We start from the raw sequence: 24471 nt of genomic DNA, 5'->3' as shown, positions 1-24471 counted from the left end.
CAGCCCCCCAAGCCGGGCAGCGGGAGGGCACAGGGACCCTGCCTGCAGCCTGCCGAGAGAGCATCGATCCAACACGCACTTGGTGCCTTCAAAGTTGTTTATGATCAATATGCAAATTGCCCACGGCATTGATCTGGTATTAATTTTCAATTAGGGAATCCACAAGGGGTCTCCCAGGGTCAATATCCAACAATCCAAGGTAACTCCACAGTGGAGCCTGTGGGACTGATGCTGCCCAGGGCCTGGGGCTGCTCCTGCACCTCCTGTCCTGATACCTACGGACAGCCCTGATGCCACAGCGGTGCTGGCACTCGGGGCAAGCCCCGGGCAAGTGGATTGAGGCAGCAGCCTTCAACCTACACGCTGTGTTACCTGTGTCAGCAGGTTACAGTACTGGCGGTGTGGGAGAGCCCAGTGCAGGGCTGTGCCCAGCAGCATCTGCGGTCACTGACGGGTCGAGGGGCTCCAGCAGATTTCCAGGGACACAGCAAGAACACAAATACTGCCTTACACCATGGAACACAAGTTACAGAAACCTGTGCATCTCTAGAAACATATAAGAAGCATGAGAGGTGCCCATGTGTTGCACAAAGGTTACAAAAAGTGAAAGTAATAACTGTAAGTGCCTTGAAAATCCAAAGAAGCATGCCCCTTCCCAGCCCTGAGACCTGTGCCACCAGCCACCCTCCCAGCTCCCTCGCCCTGGGAGGCCCAGAGTGAGCTGGCTGCTGCTCCAAGCCCCGTGCTGGCACTGGGAAGGGACGTCCCCTCCACAGCAGGGGTGATGATGTCCCTTTGTGCAGGGGAGGTGATGTCCCCTGTGCACCAGCCCGGCCTGTGCCACCCACGGCTCCACCACTCACTGTGCTAACCAGCACATTAGCTACCCAGGCTAATTGGTTTATGGATAACATTAATTACCATGTTGCTCATTAATGGATGAAATCTTTATTGGTTCCATTGATCAGTGGGACTTGTTAGCCGGCCTCCTAACCAATGGCGGATGTAACAAGCTCTCTTATTGGCATATCAATTAATGCAATCAATTTCTGGCCAGCGGCTGCCATTCGCTTCCCTGCTTGTTAGACTGGGGGAGACAGAGTCATGTCAAGTAAGCATTTATTTAAAGGGTTTCTAATTCTTCTTGAGCTGACTTCCCAGCAGGCTTTCTGCCACACAAGGGTTTTCTGCCTCCAGAGACCTTCCCCTTTCCTCCTCTGCAGAATCAGATCTATGACAGTCCCTGCAAACTGAATCATTTCTGTGAAAATATTTATCCAGTCTGGCGAGTAGGAACAGCTGCAGCCAGAGGTATGGGATTGACAAGTCAAACTGTGCAACTACCCCAATTTAACACACTGGGGAGATTGGCAGGAGCACAAACCTGCTCCCCAAGGACAGATGGGCTCACCAGCCATGCTGCAAAGCCTTCCTGCACATGGACTGATGCTAATTCCAGGGTCAGTTCCCCAAATTAGCATAACTTCGTTAGGGAACAACAAGCCCTGGATCCTTCTGCCCTATGCCACATCCCAGAGCAAACGCAGACCGTGTCACATGAGGCTGCAGCCACATCCCAGGCGGTGCTTGCAGCCACTTCCCCTGCTCAGCCTGGAAAAGGAGAGCAGGATCACACTGCTCATGGGAGGAATTAGCTGGAAAAGCCATGGAGAAATGCCACGGACTCCTGTGAGCCCGGCAGCCTTGGCAGAGCAGCGCTGCCTTGCTGAGCAGGGTGGCACAGAGAGCACAGAGCTGGTCGTGGTGTGACAGACCCAGAGAGCCGAGCCATTCCCCCATGAGCAGGAAGGGGCTTGCAGGAACTGGACAGGAGGCCACTGAGGCTCACAAGGAGTAAGAGCCTCTGTTCTGATTCCCAGGTGTCTGCTCTGTTTTCCTTTGGGGTATTGGCCAGTTTGCTCACAAGAGCTCCGATGCCATCCTGCTGGCAGGAGGCCCCACGCACCCACAGCAATCCCTCCCGGCCTGATCCCCACTGCGCACCTTCACCCAGGTCACCGTGAGGGAAGGATCTTCCCCACCAAACACAATAATAAATCAAACTTTATCAGAGCAGAACTGTGAATCTGTGAAGACTCCAATAATTTCTAGCCATGGGAATAACACCACAAAAGTACTTTTTAAACTAATTACTCAGATTCTGAAGTGCTGCCCTAATGAGCCTTCCTTCTGCCCAGAACTTGCTAAGAGAAAAAAAAAATCTACCTTCAGTACAGTAATTACTGCTTTCCCCTTCAAACTTCTAACTGGAGATCAATGCTGCATTTTAAGACTCATTGATTTACAATTAGCCTGGCTTTCCTGCTAAAGTGTTTTTAAAGCAGAGTTTACTTTTATTTTATTTTGAAATCTCAAAGATCTGGTTCTTAGATTTTACATCCTCATGAGAGGTGTGCTGGGAGCTCATAGGTAGGCAGGCACACATCGGAACAAGAAAAGAAAACAGGCTTTGTTATGCTGAGATTAGAAATAAGAGACTGAAATATTTAAGGGATAAACATGAAAAAAGAAGGAGGAGGAAAAGAAACAAAGCTAGAGGAAGGGAAAAAAAAGCGGAAAAGTAAGAAATGTAATTGCAAGGAGACACCAAAATAAACTGCAGGCTAAGGCAGAGTCACTGCTCGGTGGCAGGGAGCTCTTGGTGCCCTGCCCTCAGCAGCATCCTCAGGAAGTCGGCAGCAGCAGCAGCAGAGCAGCAGCAGCAGAGCAGCAGCAGAGCAGCAGCAGCAGAGCAGCAGCAGCAGCGCAGCAGCAGCGCAGCAGCAGCAGTGCAGCAGCAGCAGCAGAGCAGCAGCGCAGCAGCAGCAGAGCAGCAGCGCAGCAGCAGCAGAGCAGCAGCAGCAGTGCAGCAGCAGCAGAGCAGCAGCAGCAGAGCAGCAGCATAGCAGCAGCAGCGCAGCAGCAGTGCAGCAGCAGCAGAGCAGCAGCGCAGCAGCAGCAGCGCAGCAGCAGCAGTGCAGCAGCAGAGCAGCAGATCTTTGTGCGCTGTGCACAACAGCCCTGGCTGGAGCGGTGCGTGCGGCGCCTGCGCAGCCGGCTGCGAGCACCCTGTCCCGAGAGGCGAGCAGAGCTCAGCAAGCCAGGCCATTAACGACTCCTTGCTGACTGCTCCAAACACGTTCTCTGCACGCCATAGAGATAACAGCCTCACACACACATCTGCCTGCTCTCCCCTGCCACCCCAGCACCGCCTGTCCGGCATCCCCGGCCCCGCACTGCCAGCGCTGCAGCAGCTGGACGGTGGCACCCAGGGAGGCTGGGGGGTCTCCACACCTTGGAGATGCTGCAGACCCAGCAGAGATAGCTCTGGCCAGCCTGTCTCTGAGCAGGGCCTGGGCCCAGAGGCCTCCAGAGGCTCTGCCAAGCTCAGCTGCTCCAGGAGGCTATGACCATTCCCAGAGTTTGCAGCACTGCTTGGTTCTGACTCATTTTTGTGTCATTTCTGCTGGAAATGAGCTGCATTGGACAAGCCAGTTCAGCCTTTGCCTCCTGCTTCTCCCTTCAAACCCAACTTAGGAAAGTCTTCCAGGATTAGCCAGAGTAGAGACGCAAGTGGAGACAGCCAGAGGAGCTGGGAAGCAAAGGGAACCACTGGCCAGGGTTTCCAGCTGTGGGGCCACCACAGCCTGCCCTTCGCTTGTGCTCTCACAGGTTTTAGTCTTTATCACCACGCGGTCCCCGGTGCCAGTGGCAGATGATGATCCTGGAGTGATGAAAGCAAAGCAAGAAAACAGGGAAGCATCTCTCCCTTTTGTGTTGCATTTTAGAGAAAGCTACTTAGCCCCATTTCAAAGACTAATATGAAAAAAGTGCAATTAAATCCTTGAAAAACTGACAGATCAGCAAAACAAAACCACCCGGAGGAGAGCACGATTGAGCCTCATTAAGGAAGAGTTCAGTCTGTTTTTAAAACCTTTCTTAACATTTAGCTGGTACCACTCAGCAGCCGCCACTCCCAACGCGCCTGGTGCAATTAGTGTCAGAACGGAAAGGAAAAAATCAGCCTAGGAAACAGGAATTAAAGCACCAGATCCAGGCAAGGAAAAAGGTTTGGCTGTAGCGAAGCCACCCAAATCTGGCCCCCTCCTCGGGCTCTGTGGCTGCTCCATGTGCTCACATACACACACACAGAGCAGAGCCTGCTGTCCCTGTACCCCCCTGCCTGTCCCCAAACGCTGCATGGCAGCCACAGCCCCGCGAGGGCAGCTCTGCAACGCACGGACAGTAAATGACACCGACCCAACAGCAATCACAGCCCCTGCCCTGGACAACGAGGAAAGGGAGGCACGGGCACCAATGCTGCGCCGTGCCCGCTGACCCCACAGGAGCCCCAAACTGCACCCCACACTGCATCCCACACAGCAGCCCCAAGCTGCACCCCAAACTGAACCCCACACTGCAGCCCAAGCTGCACCCCACACAGCGGCCCCAAACTGCACCCCACAACACCAGAGCTGCTCTCCTGCAGGGGGGTGGGGATGAAGCACATGGGAGATAGCAAAGATGGCAGAGAGATGAAGCCATTTTATTAAATCAGGCAAATTCTAATTTATTCTGGGGAGATGGAGGAGAGAAAATGGATTCATTCTCAGCATGCACACTCCGTATCATCTGATCCAATCCTCACTGCCTCGCCAGAGGGGGAGGGGGCCTCGGCCGGCTGCAGTGCTCCCACAGTCACAGAAACACATTAAAGAACAGGGTGATTCTCCTTTTGGATTGTGCAGCAGCGACGGGGAAAAGGCTTCTCCTGGGGTGTGAGGTGCCATGCCCTGCTGTCAGCTGTGCCCGGCTTTGGGGGTTCGCCCCTGGGGATGGGGCAGCACGAGCTCCAGGGCCAGCACAGCACGTGCACCACGCAGGCAAAGGAGGCAGCCATACATGGGAGGAACATCCTGCAGGGATCCTGCACACTGCCAGTTCTGCGTTCACCCCAGCGTGCACCCTCACAGCCAGCAGGGTAAGCACCAGCACTCTTCACCAATAAGAGATGCTGGAATTAAAGTGCCATGTTGGCAGCACTGAGGAGGTTGGTGGGACCTCAGGTACCCCCATGCACCGGTGCAGAGCACCACCACAACAGCACTGGTGCATGTGAGCACGGGCACGTCGGGCTGCCCACGGCACAGGCGGCACAGGGCTCCCACAGGCCCCAGCAGCACTCAGGAGCTGCAGCACCCACCAGAGGCAGCCAGGCTGGAAACCAAGAGTGAGGGCAGCCCTTGTGGTGGGATGGCTCAGGCTATCTGAAATGGCACGGGCTGCCAAGGGCTCTTGATCTGGGGATGGTGGGTTAGGACAGGCAGGTGGGGACGCCCCGTGCAGAGATGTTTCCAAGGGGAGTTGATTTCCAAGCTCTGTGCTTGCTGGCTAAGTGTGATGGGCACAGCTGCCTGACATGCAGAAGCCAAAGGAACTCCTGCTCCAGAAAAGAAATGTCACTGAACAGCACTGCACAGTTTTGGAACAGGGGCCGAGTGAAAATGCAGAGGTTTGATTAAACAGCACTGCAGAAAAGCAACAGAGGTCCTGCTGAGAGGACAGCCATCTCTGGGATGACAGGCCTGCCATCCCAGCCGAGGAACAGACACCTGCAGCCCCGCGCTGCCCACACAGGGGACAAGGGCACTCTGGGGTGGACGTGGACAGCGCCGGGGCACCCGGACACAGGCAAAAGAGAGATGTTGCTGCAAAAGCTCCATGGGCACCAAGGTACTGCCCACTTCAGAATTAACTAGAGGAAAATGACAACACCACAGAATTCATCACCAGTGGCCCAATAAGTCCAGAAAAACAAACAAGACCTTGGGAGAATAAGAAGAATGCCAACCCTGGCCAGGGCACAATGCCTTGGGCCTCACTGTCCTGCACAGAAATCATCCTAGTCATGCTTGCAATGATTAAATGAACTTTTTCTACAACATCCTTCTGAAAATACTCCCCTGCAGGAGCCTCCCTCCCTAAAATCATCAACACTCATCCCAGCTCAGACTGGGGGCCAGCTTTGCAGGAGGGAGAAGGCCAAGAGCCTGGGGAGAGGGGCCAAGGTGCAGCACCTGGAGCACAAATTCCAAACATGAGAAATTCCTGTTTTGCGTCCAACTCCAGCAGGGGCAGTGAAGCTGATTTTATGACTTATTTATTTATTTCGTCTTTGATGAACAGAAGGTTAATATAAGAACAACTCCTTGGCAAACCTTTAAGGGTAATTCAAGCGACACTGATGTGAATCAATGTTCCCTTTGTGAACGCATTACTTGGCAGAAACTGGCTTTTTGTAACCCCCTTAAACCTAGCTGGCAAAACAAAAAGAGAAAAAAAAACGTCCTTCAAACAAAAGGATGAGGTGAAAATAAAGAGAGAGTCGACTGCACTTTATTCTCTTTCACAGAAGCAAATGGATTTGGTGCTTTTTATACATTAATCAATCAATATCACTGACTGTACATCAGCGGCGCAGCCAAGTTATGAATGACCTTTCTGGCAAAGAGGACACTTTTAATGCTCATAAGACTGCTCATAGCTTAGCAACTTTCCGAATTTATGCCTGCATGATTGCCCCTGGCAGAAAGGCGCCCGTGAGCTGCCTGTGACAGGGCTCGTCCTTGCCAGGTGGTGCTGCAGGCAGGGAAGGGGCTGCAGGAAGGGAAGGGGCTGCAGGAAGGGAAGGGGCTGCAGCAGGAAGGGAAGGGGCTGCAGGATGGGAAGGGGCAGCAGCAGGAAGGGAAGGGGCTGCAGCAGGATGGGAAGGGGCTGCAGCAGGATGGGAAGGGGCTGCAGGAAGGGAAGGGGCTGCAGGAAGGGAAGGGGCTGCAGGATGGGAAGGGGCTGCAGCAGGAAGGGAAGGGGCTGCAGCAGTAAGGGAAGGGGCTGCAGGAAGGGAAGGGGCTGCAGGAAGGGAAGGGGCTGCAGCAGGATGGGAAGGGGCTGCAGCAGTAAGGGAAGGGGCTGCAGCAGGAAGGGAAGGGGCTGCAGCAGTAAGGGAAGGGGCTGCAGGAAGGGAAGGGGCTGCAGCAGGAAGGGAAGGGGCTGCAGGAAGGGAAGGGGCTGCAGGAAGGGAAGGGGCTGCAGCAGGATGGGAAGGGGCTGCAGGAAGGGAAGGGGCTGCAGGAAGGGAAGGGGCTGCAGGAAGGGAAGGGGCTGCAGGAAGGGAAGGGGCTGCAGCAGGATGGGAAGGGGCTGCAGGAAGGGAAGGGGCTGCAGCAGGATGGGAAGGGGCTGCAGGAAGGGAAGGGGCTGCAGCAGGAAGGGAAGGGGCTGCAGGAAGGGAAGGGGCTGCAGGAAGGGAAGGGGCTGCAGCAGGATGGGAAGGGGCTGCAGCAGGAAGGGAAGGGGCTGCAGGAAGGGAAGGGGCTGCAGCAGGATGGGAAGGGGCTGCAGGAAGGGAAGGGGCTGCTGCAGGCCGGGGCTGCAGGAAGGGAAGGGGCTGGCTGCAGGCCGGGGCTGCTGCCCTGCACGGCACCTCCTGGCAGGTCCCTTGGAGCAGCAGGAGACCAGCAGGCCCTGACCCAACGCAAACACAGCACGAGGGCCCCTCCACGCCACGCACCCACAACAGGAGCCAGCAGTGGGTGCCCAAGTGAGTGGAACGGCCGGGCGCTGAGCAGGGCTGGCAAAGGCCAAATTAATCCCATTGTTTGGCCACAAAGGAGGCAGCAAAGCAGCAGTGGAGGCCAAGGAACAATCCCAAACGCTCAGCCCTAATTCAACCTTCATCACCATGAAGAGGGGATGGAAAAGGCCAGAATGCTCCAGCTCAATTGGTAACCAGAGAAGGTGCAGCAGCGCAGAGATGGGCAGCCACATCAGCTGTGCCCCAACCCTAAACCCTAACCCTGGGGAGGGATGGGGCACGCAGGGCCCCCCACACACCATCCAGAGCAGCACTGAGATGCAGGGGTTTGGGGCCCAGGCTGGGGCACACAGTGGGGATGTCTGGGGTGCACGTGTGGAGAGGGCAGCACATCCCTGCACACCAGCACAAACCTGCCCCTGACACACTGAGAGGGGTCCAACACCTGTGCAGGACAGAACCAAAAAACCCAAACCACTGCTATCTATTTAATGAAGCGACCACACACGAATGAAAAGCCTGAAAAGGGGCAGGAGGAAGTACAGAGAAGGAGGGGGCTCAGGCTCTTGGAGCTGAAGGTGGCCTTCACAGGAGCATCCAAGCGAAGGTTCAGCAGAGTCAGACCAACACTGCTTCTCTCACTCACCACTTTCAGAAGGACTGACACAGAAAAGGGAGAAAAATGCAAATTGGAAGCAAATATGGATAATAATTTCTCATACAGCTCCCAATTAACCTTTGGAACTTGTGGCCTCAAGAAATCACTGAGGTCAAAACAAAATACATGGCAAAGGCATTGAGATGTGCAACTCAGAAAAGCAAACTGAGTATTGGGACAAGAGAGAAACCCTCTTGCTTAAGGGCATGAACTGAATTTTAGTAGGAACAAGGATGAGACCTCGATTTGGGTAGGTTATTATTTGTTTATGGGCCCCCAGATTTCCCTCTGAGGCAGTCAGAGCAGGCAGGACACTGGTGCTGACAGGCACGTTATTAGCCAATCTTAGAGTTTTAGTGGAAAAATAAATGCATGTGGTAGCTCCCTCCCAGGCAGCTCTGAGGACGTTAATGTCATCACCAGAGGATCAATAGGCCGTGCAGGAGGGACAGGAGCACAGGCAGACACAAGACCAGAGCAGGGACACAGCAGAGTGGCCCAAGGGGCACACACAGCAGGGGCAATGCTGGCGTGGGCCAGGCCAGGGGTCACTGCCAGCCTGAGCCAGCTGCTGCAAACCCTTGTTTCACAATCTCCCCACTGAAAATGTATGGAATCTCATTCTGCCTATGGCTCGCACAGAAAAAAAGGAATCCAATTCAGAACCCAAGCTGTATATCTCTTGCAATTAAATCCACAACCTACAGATTAGAGGTGGAGGAGAGCACTCCCTATTCTCACAATGCCCCCTCTGAACAGAGGTCTCAACTTTCTCATTTTGGGCAGTGTGTTGGCTTTGCATGGTGAGGTTTGGGTAGCAGGGGGCTCCTCCTTCAGTGCTGCCAGTTAAAGACCATCAGACATGTGCTCCTGCAGCAGATGAACTATGGGAGAGCCACGGCAGGGACAAGGCAGAACAGCCAGGAAAGGAGTGATGCCCTGCACGGATATGCCCTGGAGAGGAGAGGTGCCAGGACATCCTGTTACAGTGCTGAGCATGACCCTGTAGGCTTCTATCAGCTTTGATAAACAAATGATCTTTCACTGAGGACAGTGAAGCCTGTAGCTCCAAATGGGCATGCTTGGTGGCAGCAGGCTTCCAGCCCACCTTCCCAACAGGCACACCAGCGTGCTGCTCCAGGCCTGCCCTGCTCCACTGCTCACTCACACAGAGTGTGAGTGCCCAGAGCTGCCCCTCAACACAGAGCCTGTGCCCAGCTGAACCTGAGTGACCTTTCCTGTCTGCCCCTGTCCCTGCCAGGGTGGCACTGGGCATCCAGCAGGGAACAAGGCCCTGAGGGACCACCAGAGCTCTGTGCTGAACCTCCAGCCCCTCCCAGCGCAGTCAGCAGCGGGACAAGAGGAGAGACTCCAAACTAACACACCAACAGCAGCCCAGCAGCCAGGCAGCTCTATCGGCTCATTAACCTGCCAACACAGCAGGAGGCATGTTTGCTCCAGACAGATTTAATCTGAAGCCCAGCACCACAGCAAGGGAGAAAACAGAAGCACAGCAATGGCTACAAGAGTCAGACCTGTGGGAAGGTGCTGGATAGGAGCTGCTGCAAGAGTCTGAGAGAGAAACATCATAAATCAGGGCTAAAAGTGGAGGAACAGTTGCTGGAGAACATGACTAAGGATTTGGAGGGTTTCTTTCTCTTCGTGGCACCAGCAGAAGATCAAAGCAGGGGTTTGGTCACACACAGCCCCTGAGCATGGGCGAGTCTGGGACAGAAGCAGCACAGCCACACTGATGGGACCTTCACCAGGAGGCCAGGCTGCCACCAGTGTGAGTCCCATGTCACTCACATGGACATTCACCTGCTTCAACACACCTGGGGACATGCTGCAGTACCTGCAAGGTCTTCAAAGCTTTACTGGTTCACCCCTCACAGGGACAGACCTTCAGTCCTTAACCCACACCACGGAACAGCCACCTCCAAGTCCTCAGGAGAACAGTTCCCTATTCTAAATTGCACAGGAGAAAGGGGAAAAGAGAAACAGGGAAGAGAAGCAGAAGGCGCAGCGGGCTCCATGCCCTGGGCACTGGCAGCAGAGCTTCAGGGACAGAGTTCCAAGAGACTGGGATGCCACTCTTGAGCCCCAAGGGAAACAGCTCAGGGAGACTCTTGAGAGCTGGGCTTCAACACAGAGAAAAAAGCAGAGAGGAGCGACTGGGAGCCTCACAGTGTTGTACTGCAGCATCTGGTGATGCTTCCTCCTTTACTTGTCCTAAGTGGAAAGGGCTTTAAGATGCAGTCGAACAAGAAAAACATCCTAGGACAAGTCAGCTGTCAGAGCTTCCTCTCTTTCTGCTTAATGAAAGCCATGAGCAGCCCAGGACAAGGGGAGGAGGAGCAGGATGGAGTCTGTGGGATTCCTGCCACGGCTGGGTGCTGCTGCCCTGTCCTTCCCCAGATGCTGCAGCCCTTGGGCAGCTTCTGCTACAGCCCCCCTCTACCAGGGGCACAGGAAAAAAGGCACAACCAACTTTAATAAAAACAAAATTAAAATTATTAAACCTTTCATATCCTTTTGAGATTATCTCTGCTGCTGCTTGGTCAGAGCAGAGCTAAGGCACAAATGCTCTTGACTTTAAACTCAAAACCAACCCCAAAAAATAAAAAAAAAAAAAAACCAAAAAACAAAGGAAATCTCCCTCTGCCAGATATTAAAGAGAACCAACTTTATCCCTGCATTCTCTGGACCCAGACCTCAACCCAACTGGAAAAGGACAGAGAGATGCTGCTGGGATGGGAATGGGGCTCTCCAAAATGTAGGTGGGAGAAAGGATGCAAGGAAGGAACAGATAGAAATTATGTTACAGGACAATACCAGGAAAGACCCCTAAAAGTTCCTCAAACTGCTGGACTCTCCTCATGTCCTCAGGCATTCTGAAGGAGCCAACCTGATCCACGGCTGCTGGAAACACTTTTGCTGGATTTCAATGACCATTAAAGCAAACTGAAACTAAAGCAGAACCAAAAGCTTCCCCTGTCTCTCTGCCTGACCATGGAGGAGAGGCTCTGTCATCTGCCCAGACTTGGGATGGCCCTCAGTGGAGAGACCTTGCCAGAAACACTGTGACTCTGTTAGGAACTCGCTGGAAAGGTAAAAGGTCCTGAAGCCATTCAATCCATTAAAAAATGAAAAAAAATCCAAGGTTCAGCAGAACAACAAAGGGGAAGGCAACAAACTGTGCTCTAAGTGAACACGTGTGACACAAGGTCTTGGAAAACAAGAGATAATCCTGCATGTGGGGGCAGCTGGTGGGGTTGGCAGGGAGGAAAGAGAACTGCGAGTTCAGTCAGCCCAAGACACTCATGCCCGGGGCTGTTTGCCGCTGCTGCTGGGCCACATGTGCTCCTGCCCACGGTGAACCTGTCCCAAAGCAGGACAAGCCCTCCTCTGGCTCCCTGAGCCTCAGGGGGGACGGCAAGCGACTTCCCCCGGGACAAGCTGCTGCCCAGCCCGGCTGGGGCACACCACGGGCAAACCCAGCACCCCGAACCGCGGCGGCTCCCCAGCTCCGGCCCTGCACACACCACGGCTGGCTGCATTCACACACAGCACTGTGGAAACAACGCTGACCGGGGCTGCACTTACACTCTGGAAACAGAGCTGACCGGGGCTGCATTCACACACAGCACTCTGGAAACAGAGCTGAGCAGGGGCTGCATTCACACTCTGGAAACAGAGCTGAGCAGGGGCTGCATTCACACACAGCACTGTGGAAACAACGCTGAGCAGGGGCTGCATTCACACACAGCACTCTGGAAACAGAGCTGAGCAGGGGCTGCATTTACACACAGCACTCTGGAAACAGAGCTGAGCAGGGGCTGCACTTACACACAGCACTCTGGAAACAGAGCTGAGCAGGGGCTGCATTCACACACAGCACTGTGCAAACAACGCTGACCGGGGCTGCACTTACACTCTGGAAACAGAGCTGACCGGGGCTGCATTCACACACAGCACTCTGGAAACAGAGCTGACCGGGGCTGCATTCACACACAGCACTCTGGAAACAGAGCTGAGCAGGGGCTGCATTCACACACAGCACTCTGGAAACAGAGCTGAGCCGGGGCTGCATTTACACTCTGGAAACAGAGCTGAGCTGGGGCTGCATTCACACACAGCACTCTGGAAACAGAGCTGAGCAGGGCTGCATTCACACACAGCACTCTGGAAACAACGCTGAGCAGGGCTGCATTCACACACGGCACTCTGGAAACAGAGCTGACCGGGGCTGCACTTACACACAGAACTCTGGAAACAATGCTGACCGGGGCTGCACTTACACTCTGGAAACAGAGCTGACCGGGGCTGCATTCACACACAGCACTGTGGAAACAGAGCTGACCGGGGCTGCATTCACACACGGCACTCTGGAAACAGAGCTGAGCAGGGGCTGCACTTACACACAGCACTCTGGAAACAGAGCTGAGCAGGGCTGCATTCACACACAGCACTCTGGAAACAGAGCTGAGCAGGGCTGCATTCACACACAGCACTCTGGAAACAGAGCTGAGCAGGGCTGCATTCACACACAGCACTCTGGAAACAGAGCTGAGCCGGGGCTATGGATCCCGGCCCTCGGGGCTTACAGAGCACAGCCCGGGAAAAGGCAGGATCAGGGTTTGGAGAGTGAGAGGCAAAAAGCCCAGGAGCTACAGATGAAGCTGGGCAGCACTTGGTGCTTGCACACAGAGCTCAGGCTGTAACCTGGGCTGTCAGATTATTCAAACAAGGACAAGCCTGGAAGTTACTTCCCCAGCCCTCTGCACAGATTTCATGAGCAGGGCCAGAGCTGCAGAGTGGTTTTGACTGGCAGATGCTGCAGCATGGGCTCCGTGTGCTCTTCTCCTGCAGGCACCATACAGGTTATCTGCTTGGTAAGTTTTTAATTGCTCTGTGAAATCAAGTCCCATGAAAAACTGGAGAGAGATTACAAAGCAAACTGGTGATTTCTTTCCAAAACCCTCCATTACCTCCATCAGAAGTTGGAGACCGACAGGTGTCATTAAGAATGACCACACTGTCTCTAATGGAGACCAAGTGGAGGACATCAGATCCCACTAAATTTATTTTAAGCAGGGAGAAATGTGATTTATCACTACCAACTTTCACTTCACAAGTTCTACTGGAAGTACAGAGTCTGCTATCATGAAAAATCCACCCCAAAGGCACATCTCACACCCCTGCTGTAACAAACTCCATGAGTAATTGCTCCATGCTTGACGATGATGAAGGAATCGCGTGACTCAGTGCACAGAGGTGCAGCTGTCTGCAGGTGACACAGGCAGAGTCAGGCTGCTGTGATGCCGAGGTTGGGAACCACTGGTTTTAAACCACGTGGGGTTTTCTCATCTGAATACTGCTTTGGCTATACTGTGGCTCTGTTTACACACTTGGTTTCATTAAAGATTCACATCCCGATTGCAGCCTGCAGCTCCCAGCCCCGTGAAAGGTCAAACGCCGGCACACTGTGGGCACACAGGGCAGCTCTGCCTGTGGGGCAGAGGCAGGGGAGCAGGGCTCTGAGCGTGCCCCCTCCCCAGAGCCAGCAGCTTTCCGGGGTGCTCAGAGCAGAGCTTTGCAGGGAAGGTGCTCCCCAAAATAACCGCAACCCCGTCTGGAGCAGAGAGCCCTGGGCACACTCTGTGCACGCCGCCCGAGCTGCAGAGAGGGGTGTGCTGCTCCATGCCTTCTGGGATGAAGGAAACACTTCCAAAGTCAGAATGAAAATTCGATGCAGGTTGTTTCACATTTGTTTCTGTCATTATCTAATGAGCTGTAAGTGCATTCATCCAACATCTTGAGAACATTTTGGTTTTTATTATGGCCACTCTTTCTTTACTTTTTTCTTCTCTAAACCCCCATCATTAAAAATCAATTAGCTTATGGGTAACATCACACAGATGCTGCTGCAGCAAGGGGCTGACATCTGCAGTGGCAGCAGCTCAGATACCACAGCCAGAGATGTTCAAAAATGCCCGGAGAGGACAAAACCCCCTTCCCTGAAGCTGTGTTCTCTCTGATCAACAAACCAGCTGAACTTCCAGCGCTCCCCCATCTCCTGCGTAATGAGCACACTTCTCAAAGCACAAAGAAAAGTTTAATTGTCTTTAATTACCCAGTTCAGGGAGGACTGGGTTTCCTGCCTGATGTCCGTATAATTTCCCTGCCAACAATTTCATCATCCCTTTACTGGCAGCGGAGGGCAGATCCCAATGCTCTTCCCCAAAAGCCACCCGGTTTTTGGAGAGGGCCGAGGGGCGGCACAGGCAGGGACAAAGTCCCCGTGTCCCTGGAGCGCTGCTCAGGCTGCCTGGCTGCTGCAGGGTGGGAGGGAGCGAGCTGCAACTAATGTGCAATCAAGAACCATCACAATTACAAATGTAAATGAACAGGCAATTGGCACTGACCTTTGCAGATTGTTAGAGGACTAATTAAGGTGTGATCAGAGCTCTTCCAACAGATTGAGACGCATCTACACAAGCAAATATCTACTCTCTATCTCCAGACAGCACTGCTCTCTCCTACATGCTGCAGGCAGCAGCGAGTAGGTACACACAGAGTAGGCGCACACAGAGTAGTACAGACAGAGCAGGCACACGCAGAGTAGTACACACAGAGCAGCACACACAGCGTTCAGCCCCAGCAGCAGCACTCAGCACGGCAACGCGATGGAGCAGGAGGGCAATGGGCAAGGAGGTGACTCCACTGCGGCACACGAGGCCACGGGACACAACACACCTGTGCACCCGGACTGCAGCACAGCAACAACAGCCACTGTCCCTGTGTGCCCCAGCCTGTCACAGACCAGCAAAGCACCACGGACAAGTGCCTGTCGAGGTGTCTGAGCCTCGTATGCAACACCACAGAGACGCCTTGCCAAAAGGCAGGGGGAAAAGCCCAGCCAGAGGTCAGGAAACAGCAATGAACACCTTGGTGGGGACTGATGGGGACACAGGAGAGACCCTGCCAGAGAGCAGGAGGAGACACAGGGCACACACTGACACTGTCCCTGTGTCCCCCAGCCGAGCATCCCCACACCTGGGGGATGCAATGGCATCACAATGACAGCAGATGGGAGCACCCCTTCTTTCCCTCGGGGCTACAGCAGCTTCTCATCCGCACCTGACCCCCATCCCTGCAGGGATGCCTGGCCCAGCACACCACTGAGGTGCCCCACTTCGACCAGCTGAACCATGGGCTCCAGGAGTGCTTGAAATTAAGTATCTCAGCTTAAAGTGACTTGCAAAACCGACCCAAGATACCCCCTTTGCCATCTGCAGCCTTATTCTTGCTTGTATTCATAACCTTTGAAATACAATATAATCAAGAAATTGTGTCTTGTTTACTGTCAGTTTTTGTTGAAGAACCAACAAGCTTAAAGGAAATCAAAATATTTGTAAATCGAGCTTTCCTTTCAGTGACTTGTCAGGACTTTTACTTCAAAAATAATACATTTTTTAAAATGGTCACCAAAGGTTTTCTGTCCCAGCCAGTCAGCTCCTGCCCTCCCAGTATCTGCCATGTCCTAATCTGGGTGGCCGGACAGCAAAGATAAGGTTTGTACAGTAAAAGACAAGGCAAACAGAAATTTCTAGAGTAAACAAGGTTTTCAAGGTTGTTCTATCTATCACAAAGGGCACGGATGGTTTCCCCTCTCTGCTCATTTTGCATCTAAGCGGCTCAGAAGGCAGAGCCCTGCCCAAAGAGCCCCTTGGAGCTGGGGATGCTTTCCTGGGCACGGGCGGCTGTCCCCGCTGTCCCCCGGGCTGGTGGCAGCGCCACGCTCCTGCTGTCACCGTGACCTTTGGGGAGCGTGCTCCCTGCTCTGCACTCTCTGGGCCACCAGGGTCACAGGCCGGGCACCTGCTTCCACACGACCGAATTTAACTCTTGATGAAACATCTCCTGTCACACTCTTGCGGTGTTCTGGGTTTATTTCAGATCCTCATTACTCACAGACATAACAGCAATGAGACCCAGATGGGAATTGAAGGGACATTTCTGAAACCCCACATGCTGTCCCTCAGCTGCTGTCCCTTCTCAAGCCTCTCAGCCAAGACCACCTTCCTTGTCTCCATGAGCATTCACTGCAGAATGCCAGTTCCCCAGAGTGGCTGTTTGTAGGGTTTACCCATTTTCACAGCAGCCATAGAGCAATGTCCTGCTTGAAGCTATGAGGGTTGTGAAGGGTTTTGCTGCCACACCCAGCTCCAGCACCATTGTGCCTTGACAGCACACAAACCAGCTGACCCAGGATGATTCTCCTCCTCCCTCTAAGAGGGCTTCAGGAGACCTGGGTTTTTCAGAACATTAAAAACGTCTCAATCCATTACATGACTAAACAAAGTACAATCTTTACTCCTCCATCCAGACTAGCTGCTCTTTTTGGGCACACTAACTCCTGCTGGATTTGCAGCTGCAATCCCAGCCTATGATCTGTGTGAGCAAATGTTCCACACAAGCCCTTCACTGTAGAGGGGACATGGAAAGCAGACGTGGCAAACTCACATGTCCTGCCCACCCCTTTTGCCCAGCTCCTCCTCTCAGTCCAGAGTGGCCGCAGTACCAGAAATCAGTGCCAAGCTGGCACAGCTTATGCTGGTGCTCAGGGCATCACTCGACTCATTGCAAAACATCTACTGGCGCACTGTTTGTGGAGTTGTCCAGATATGACAGTATCTTTAGATACTCATACAGTATTCCAGGGTTTAAGACACTGACCTGAACCAACACACACCCTTCAAGCTCGCAAACCCCACCTAGGCAGGTGGGATTCCTGGAATGTGTTACTGATAATGACTATTATGATAATTACTGATAAGCTGTCAGCCCACAGCAGGGAGCAGAGGCAGGACCATGGCCCAGTTTGTCCCCGAGCAGCACAGAGGGTCAGCGCCCCTCGCCCGGCCCCGCTCACGCCCAGCAGCAGCAGCACTCACCAGCCTCAGCAGCCGGGCACTTGCGGATGGTGAAGATCTGCCCCAGGTCCTCCTCCTCCTCAGGAAGGCCCTTCTGGAGGCGCTGCAGCTTCCGCAGGCTTTCGCTGCGCTGGTGCTTCATGGAGCGCACGTGCTGGATCAGGTTCAGCTTGGCCTTGGTGGAGTAGTTACACAGCAAACAGTGGTAGTAGCAGCTTTCCCCTTCCACCCCGCTCTCATGGTGCTGCAGATGCTGTGGAGAGCAGAGAGAGGGATGTCAGTGACCTTCATCACCCCCAGCCTCCTTGGTTAGCCCACTGTAAATCGCTAAAAGCCACCTGGCAATTAGTTAAGGAACCACATTTTGACACAGATCCACTGAGACAACGACTGTTTGTTTCAAGGTATTACACCATCTCCTGCTCAAGAGCATGAAAACCAAAATGCACGGAAATGGGCACAAAGCACAGATGGACACAGCCAACACCATCTCCCTCAGCGAGGGAAAGCACCAGACCCAGCAGTACCACCTGCTCACAACCCACTCAGGGCCCATTCCTTCACACTCACACCTTGTCCTGGGAGGGGATCCAAATGCATAACAAACTCAACATTAAATTTGGTAAGTTCTCATGGAAAACTAGGAAGAGTAAAACCAAAGCAACCCCAGAACACAACAAATCCACTAGATAAAGAGGTCCTGGACACAGTGTATGGAAGCAGGGTGCAGAGCCATTCTGTCCATCATCCAACTCTCTGCTCTCTGGCATCCAGGATTTACTCCCTCGGATGAGGAAAGAAGCAGCAGCTTGTCCTGTAAAATGGCTGTGATCTTGGCTGAAAAGCCAATAGTGAGCCCACAGCCAGGTACCACCTGGAAAAACCCTGTCCCCTCCCTGGCTGTGCGGTCACAGCCAGCACAGCCCATGCTGGATTATCATACCACAATTATCTGGCAACACCCATCAATCCCCTGGGGTACAAAGGTCCATGCCTCTGGGGAAGCAAGCAGCCATTTCCTGTCGTGGATCCCACAGACATGGACCATTCTTTCTTGGAAGCAGAGGGTAGAATTCACCCTGCACAGCCACACTGGCTGCCACAGCACAGCTGTGTCCCTTCCCCCTGGGCAGCAGTAAGGGAATGTCACTGGCTGAGAAAAAATGAATACCAAGGTGAAACAACATGAGATTCCTCCATGAAGGCCTTTGGTGTTTCCACAGCTGAACTGTTAGGTATGTTACTGCGCACCTAACAGTTCAGCTGTGCAATACTGGCTGCCAGCTCCTTCCATCCAACCCCGAGACCTCCCTGAGTCTTTGTGTCATCTCATGGAGCTCTTTCCTCAGCACACTCTTGGCCCGAGGCACAAGTACAGCGATTTGGACAGGATCTTGAGGTTTGTCAATCAAAAATATTGCCTACGTGCAGCCAGGACCTTCTGGTAAAAAATTCTGATGCTTATTATCTCAGTTACAGCTGAGATAAGATTAAAGACACATATTACCCAGCGCTGTGTGCCGTGCTCACACGGAGGAAGGAGAGCCCTCTGAGTCTAGGAATGATTAAAAATAGGATATGAGCTGATGCTGAGGCTTCTCATTGGAAGAGCAAGGAAAGAGAATAAATGTATTCTAGATCTGGCTAATTAGACGAGCCTCTTTTGGGATCACGATGTATTTAATTAAATTCACTGTAATATTTGAAGAATCCACGAGGGCACTAATCCCACTGGTGCCCTCAAAAGATTTTTTGCTGTTTTCCCTTATAAGAACTTCTTCCTCATCTCATTTCTATTGTTTGCATGCGTTACCCTCTTCCTGAGCCAGAAAAAGACGAATGGCTTAAGGCACGAAAGGTCAGCGAGCCCACCACGCGACCGGCGTGCCCACTGCAGGCAGCGCAGCCTCGCCAGCCTGGCCCTGCTGCGGCCACTGCCACGGCCTCCTGGTCCTGCTGCCAGCCTGGCCGTGCCTCAGCCCACCACAGCCTACAGCCTGCCCCTGCCACGGCCTCCTGGGCCCATCCTGCTGCCAGCCTGGCTCTGGCTCCAGGAGCCACGCCAGCCCTGTCCCCATCCCCAGGAGCCACACCAGCCCCGTTCTCAGGAGCCACACCAGCCCCGTCCAGCCTCAGGAGCCACCCCAGCCCCATCCTCCCATCCCACACACCCCGTGCTGAGCTCGGGAAGTGCCCACGGGCTCAGCAGCAGCTCCTGCGCCGAGCCAGAGAAAACCCCCAGTGAGCAATTAGAGAACAATCCGGTCACGGGTTCAAGGAAATATTAAGGACGTGGTCTCTGTGGAAGCAGAGGCACAGTCTGCACTGCTCTCATTTAAACGGGGGTTTTAGGAAAACATTTGTTTTAAACAGTTTAGTAAGTGTGTCTTGTTTCATGCTCCTGCCTTGCTTCCTCTCAAGCAAGCACCTCTTGTGCTGGGTCAGCCTCACCTGCCCACGGTGCAGGAGGAGCCACAGGCTGAGGGTGCCCCAAGCCCAGCCTGGGCACATGCACCTGGTTCAACCCACCCTGCAGGGGAGGAAAGGAGCAGCCCAGAGCCAGCAGACACGAGGGCCGAGCCAGTCCGAGCCGCGAGCTGCTGAGGCCATGAAATGCTGTCCAAGTACGTGTAGTTATTGCCCATCACACTGTTAAACTTCCCCCTTGTGAGAATTTATCCGTATCACAGGAAACAAATTCAAAATACTAAACCAGAACCTTGTTAGAAGACAAATCAACTCGAAAATCAAAAGAATATATCGTTCCAAGGAAAACCAACCAACTTCTGTCAGAAAACATTGATTTCTGTGAGTCTGAGGGGGTGTTCCCCCCTCCCTCTCCACAATAGGAAACTTCCAACATCTGGTTCTTCACGCATGGCATGCAAAATATCGATCAGGGTGAGTCAAAGCTACACTTTAAATCAGAAACAGAGAGAGGAACGCTCTGATGGAAACCATACGGCTCAGGAGTGCAGCTCCCGGGGGACAGGGGTGTTCCTGTCCTGCACCAAGGACGGCCCCCAGCACCTGTCCCCACACACACTCCCCCCAAACCAGCCCGTGCTCACAGGCTCAGCACAGCCCGGGCCGGCCCGGGGGCCTCATCTCCCTGCTCTGCCCCAGCTCGGTGCCAGCCGCCCTCTGTGTGCCCCTGCCCTGCCCTGGCCCCGCGGCGTGGCCCGGCTGGCACTGCCCTGGTGGCGCTGCTCCACTGGCACTGCTCCGGTGGCACTGCCCTGGTGGCACCGCTCCACTGGCACTGCCCCGGTGCCACTGCTCTGGTGGCACTGCCCTGGTGGCGCTGCTCCACTGGTACCGCTCCACTGGCACTGCCCCGGTGCCAGGCTGGCCGGTCCTGCCACACCGACTGTCCAGCCATTGCTGTCCAGTGTCTGCCTCAGAACTGCTTTTTTCTGCTAAGCAGAAAATGCTCACAGGGTACAACTCACAGGGTCACTGACAGTCTGCAGAAAGCTCCTCCACAGCACTTGCCAGCACTGCCACTTCACAGCATATCCTGCCATGAATACAAAGCCCACTCCACTAACCGGAGCTTCTTGAAAAAGACGTTGTCAGACTTCAACATTGGCAGAGATTTTCTCCACATGTAACACTTTTCGTACCTCTGAACTCAGCACTCAGCTCTGTTAGGATGGGTAAAGCAGTGATTTCAGAGAATTGACAGATGCAGCTGGGGAAGAAGGAGCCAAAAATCTGCTGGAAGGTCACAAAAGCCACGGAAAGAAGCAGCACCACAGGTGCACTGTGCTGGCTTCCTCCTACAAGCACTGATGCCTGGGCAGCCCCAGCGACCAGAACCAGCACACGAAGCAGGCAGAGCCTCAGCGTTCACTCGGAGAGGCTGACCCAAGCTCAGGAGCTGCTGGAACCACTTCAGCCCTGCCAGCAGATGCGCAGCACAGGAGAAAACCCAGAGACTGACTCGTGCTCGGAGTGAGGTCAGACAGGGGTAATCAGTCACAGGCTTGGTAGGAAACCCCTCAGTGCCGGGAGGACTGTGCGGCCCTGGGGAGGGACACGAGGTGACCCTTGCAGCAGAGCTGGAGCGGGGCTGTGGGTCACCACAGAAAGGGACCCGACCCCGCTGCAGACCTCAGGGGCCTCGTGAGCATCTCCCGGCCCCCGTGTGCCTCTGATGTGCTGCACAAGATAAATCACACAGCCCTGCAAGAGAAGAATCTGAATTTTTAATGAAAGTCATGTGGATGCAGCTGTCTGATGCTGGTCTGTTCCAAGTACTCCATAAAAGTCAGGGCTGGCCAATCCATCTTGCTCTCCTTTCACACCTGCAGCCCCAGCTGGAATTTCCTGAGCCGGGGGCAGCAGTGGGACCCGCGCTGGGCAGGGCTGCAGTGCCAGCAGCCTCCCCTCCTGCAAGGGGGAAATCGACCCTGCGTCCAGCAGCACCTTCAAAAGCTCAACTCCTGCTCTTTCATATGCAACCAACACGCTCAAGTGTTTACTGTTTCCAGAGGAGCAGTGTTACAAACCCTTCCCTGCTCCTGCCTCCGAGCTGCAGCGCCAGTGCTGCGGCTCAGGCTCGTTTGTCCCTGAGCTTGTGGCAACTGCTTATCGTATCCTTATCTTTCTTACCTAGAGGCTGGAAATGTGGCACTCCCTTGTGCCACAGAGCCTGAGGTACCAGGCCAAGTTCCCAAGAACAGACACAACTGTCCCCATTAACAGCCCATCCCTACACCCCAGCACATCTGTGTTTCCTGAGCCCTCCAGCCCTGCCTGCAATAACTGAACACCACCCGCTCTCCTTGTTAGCCATGTAGCTGTGCTGCAAGGTTTTGGGATCCCCCACAAACCCCAAAGCGACCCAGCAAATGGGGCTTGCTCCACCAGCCCTTGAAGTCTCATTAAAAGCCAAATATTGCTCAGCCCAAGGATGGAGAGCTCAGCATGGATTTTACTGAACGTTAAATCAACCAGCAAGCATAGCCAGCAAACTCTGTGGCACTTTAACTTTAAATAATGCAATAATTATTGAATTTCCTTTTTATAACTGAAGTGCTGGAATGTAAACAATGGGGCTGTAATTGCAGGAAGGGGGGATCAATAGAGGCAATCGTTTTCAGCCATGTTAATTGTAAATACAATTGCTCCAAGATGTCAGCCTCGTTCTTCTCGCTCCCAGAATCATCCTAACGGATGACAGAGTCCAACTTTCCCATTACAGCTGTTCGTTCCTTTAAGAGGTTCTCAATCAGGTCTGATCAATCTGTCAAGATAATGCATAGAGTAAGTAAGACTCTTCCAAACACAAGCTCCCAATCAATAGCCCGGACCTGCTTAATGAGGAGGGGCTAAAGCCCAGGGGGAGGCACAGTCCCAGCTACTGCTCGGCTTCAGCAGCCAACTTCTTCCCAGGGTCTTGGAGCAGCTCCTAACGAGGACATTGTATATGCTGCCCGTGATGAGCAGCATCCCTGCACACCCACAGTCCCATGGCTCTGTGCACAGAGAACAACAGAGCTTAACAGAAGGCAAGTGCCAAGAAAGGCCGAACTTGTAATCACAGCCCCCACACCTTTTTAATTGTGCAACAGACCTGCAAGCACTAATTAATCATTCCTTGGAAGAGACGCCCGAAGGTGCAAACCTGTGTGGGGACAGCTGACAGCCAAGAGCTTCACCAAGGCTCCTCCTGTGGCAGAATTCCTTCCCACGTCTCGAGGAAGGACAAGGTGCATGGGGAGCCAGCACCGGCCCAGCTGTGCTGGCCAAGCCTCCCAGTGCAGGGCAAACAGAGTGGGATGCTGGCTGAAGAGCTCCCGAGGAGGGAGGAGATGCCAAGGGAGGCGAGGGAGCAGCCAGAGATGCTGTGTCCAGCAGCACAGGCATGCCTTGCGCACCTGGGTCACCGTGCAGCAGCCCAGAGAGGGGGGAAGGAACAGCTCCGACTGCACCTGGGCACCCTCCTAACAGCATCCAACTCCCTCTTCTGCCAACAAGGAAATCCACCCTTGGGCAACTACAACTTAACTGCAGAGAATCTTCCAGCTCCCCGAAATCTCCGCTGGGAGAACAAGCGCTGCTGCACATGGAGATGCACACAGAGTGCGAGTATCGATCCTGCTAATTATAGTGCTGAAGCCACAGCACCATGAGAGCACACTTCCTCTCTGCTGGCCTGTAAAGTGCTGCCCTGCACCCTGCACGGCCCTGCCCGGCTGTGGCTCCAGCACAGGGCCCAGCACAGCCCTGCAAGGGCACCTCTGGCCAACAGGAGCCAACAAACTCCACACAAAGTGACCTCTTCGCTCCTGTGACAGCCAGGGTGTCACCCACAGCCAGCCTCACCCAGCAGCTCCTGTGGCAGCACAGACTTGGGAATGGCTGAACTCTCGCAGCTGAACCAAAGCCTGCATTTGGGACGTTCTGATCCTCAGGAAAGCATACAGTTTTGTCACTTCATACTTCCATGGATGCTGCCATCCCTGCAGGAACACGGTGGCAAAGCTGCACTTTTGCCAGAAAAGCACCGTATGGACAACAATAGGATGGAGTGATGAAAAAAGAAAAGAATATTTGTGCCAGAACGCAGCAACATCACCAAGCAAGAGGCTCAGGGCTTCCAGCCCACTCCTGTCTCAGTAGTGGGACAGGCGGGAGCTGAGGAATTCAGGGAGCCCTGTCTTTTCCAGGGTCAGGAAAACAAATGGGTAAAAAACAACTGAAGACAGTAACCATAAGCAGGCCCCACAATGCCACTGCCCAGACATTTATAACACATTTTGTACATCTACTTGAAAATAATCAGTTCAGTGTGAGTTGCTAAGCTGTGAACACTCAGGTGAACTAGAGTAGCCTGGGAATATGGAAAAACACTGGATAAAAAGTAAATTATGTAATCAAAAGTCTGGGGGGAACCTGGAAAGACGGCAGGATTGAAATCTGTTGTCCATATTGTAGTTGTGTAGCTGCTGAGAGATTGAAGAGGGCTGTCTGTAACACAGAGCCAGGCTGGGACTCTCCCTGCCAGGGATGTTGGGATTCCTCTGGCAGCCAGGGCAAGGATCCCTGTGTGACACAGGAGGGCTCTCCCAGGGCCCTCATGCAGCACGCTCCTTGCTCCTGTGCTGATAACACAGCTCAGAAAATGCAGCTCACTTTGCCACCCAAACCCCTCTCTACGTGTGGAGCCTGCTTTAAGCATTTAAATTAAAATGCTCTTTCCCCCCACATTAAGTCTTTTGGAGAGGAACCACTGGTCTCAGAAGGAAAAGCCTGAGGACTGTGTGACACCT

At 53.7% G+C, this 24471-nt stretch overlaps 1 protein-coding gene across 1 annotated transcript in view; it reads right to left on the bottom strand.

Annotated features, from left to right (window-relative positions):
- The window catches only part of ZFHX3 (zinc finger homeobox 3), a 123866-nt gene that overhangs the window by 39764 nt on the left and 59631 nt on the right, over positions 1 to 24471 (bottom strand). The window contains exon 4 of the mRNA XM_063168255.1: positions 17213 to 17444. Within this exon, the coding sequence (XP_063024325.1) occupies positions 17213 to 17444 (232 nt within the window). The remainder of the gene's footprint in view (positions 1 to 17212; positions 17445 to 24471) is intronic.

Source organism: Melospiza melodia, chromosome 13, assembly GCF_035770615.1.
Source record: "Melospiza melodia melodia isolate bMelMel2 chromosome 13, bMelMel2.pri, whole genome shotgun sequence".
In the NCBI taxonomy this organism is placed as follows: Eukaryota; Metazoa; Chordata; class Aves; order Passeriformes; family Passerellidae; genus Melospiza; species Melospiza melodia.
This window is presented reverse-complemented; position numbering and strand designations above follow the sequence as displayed.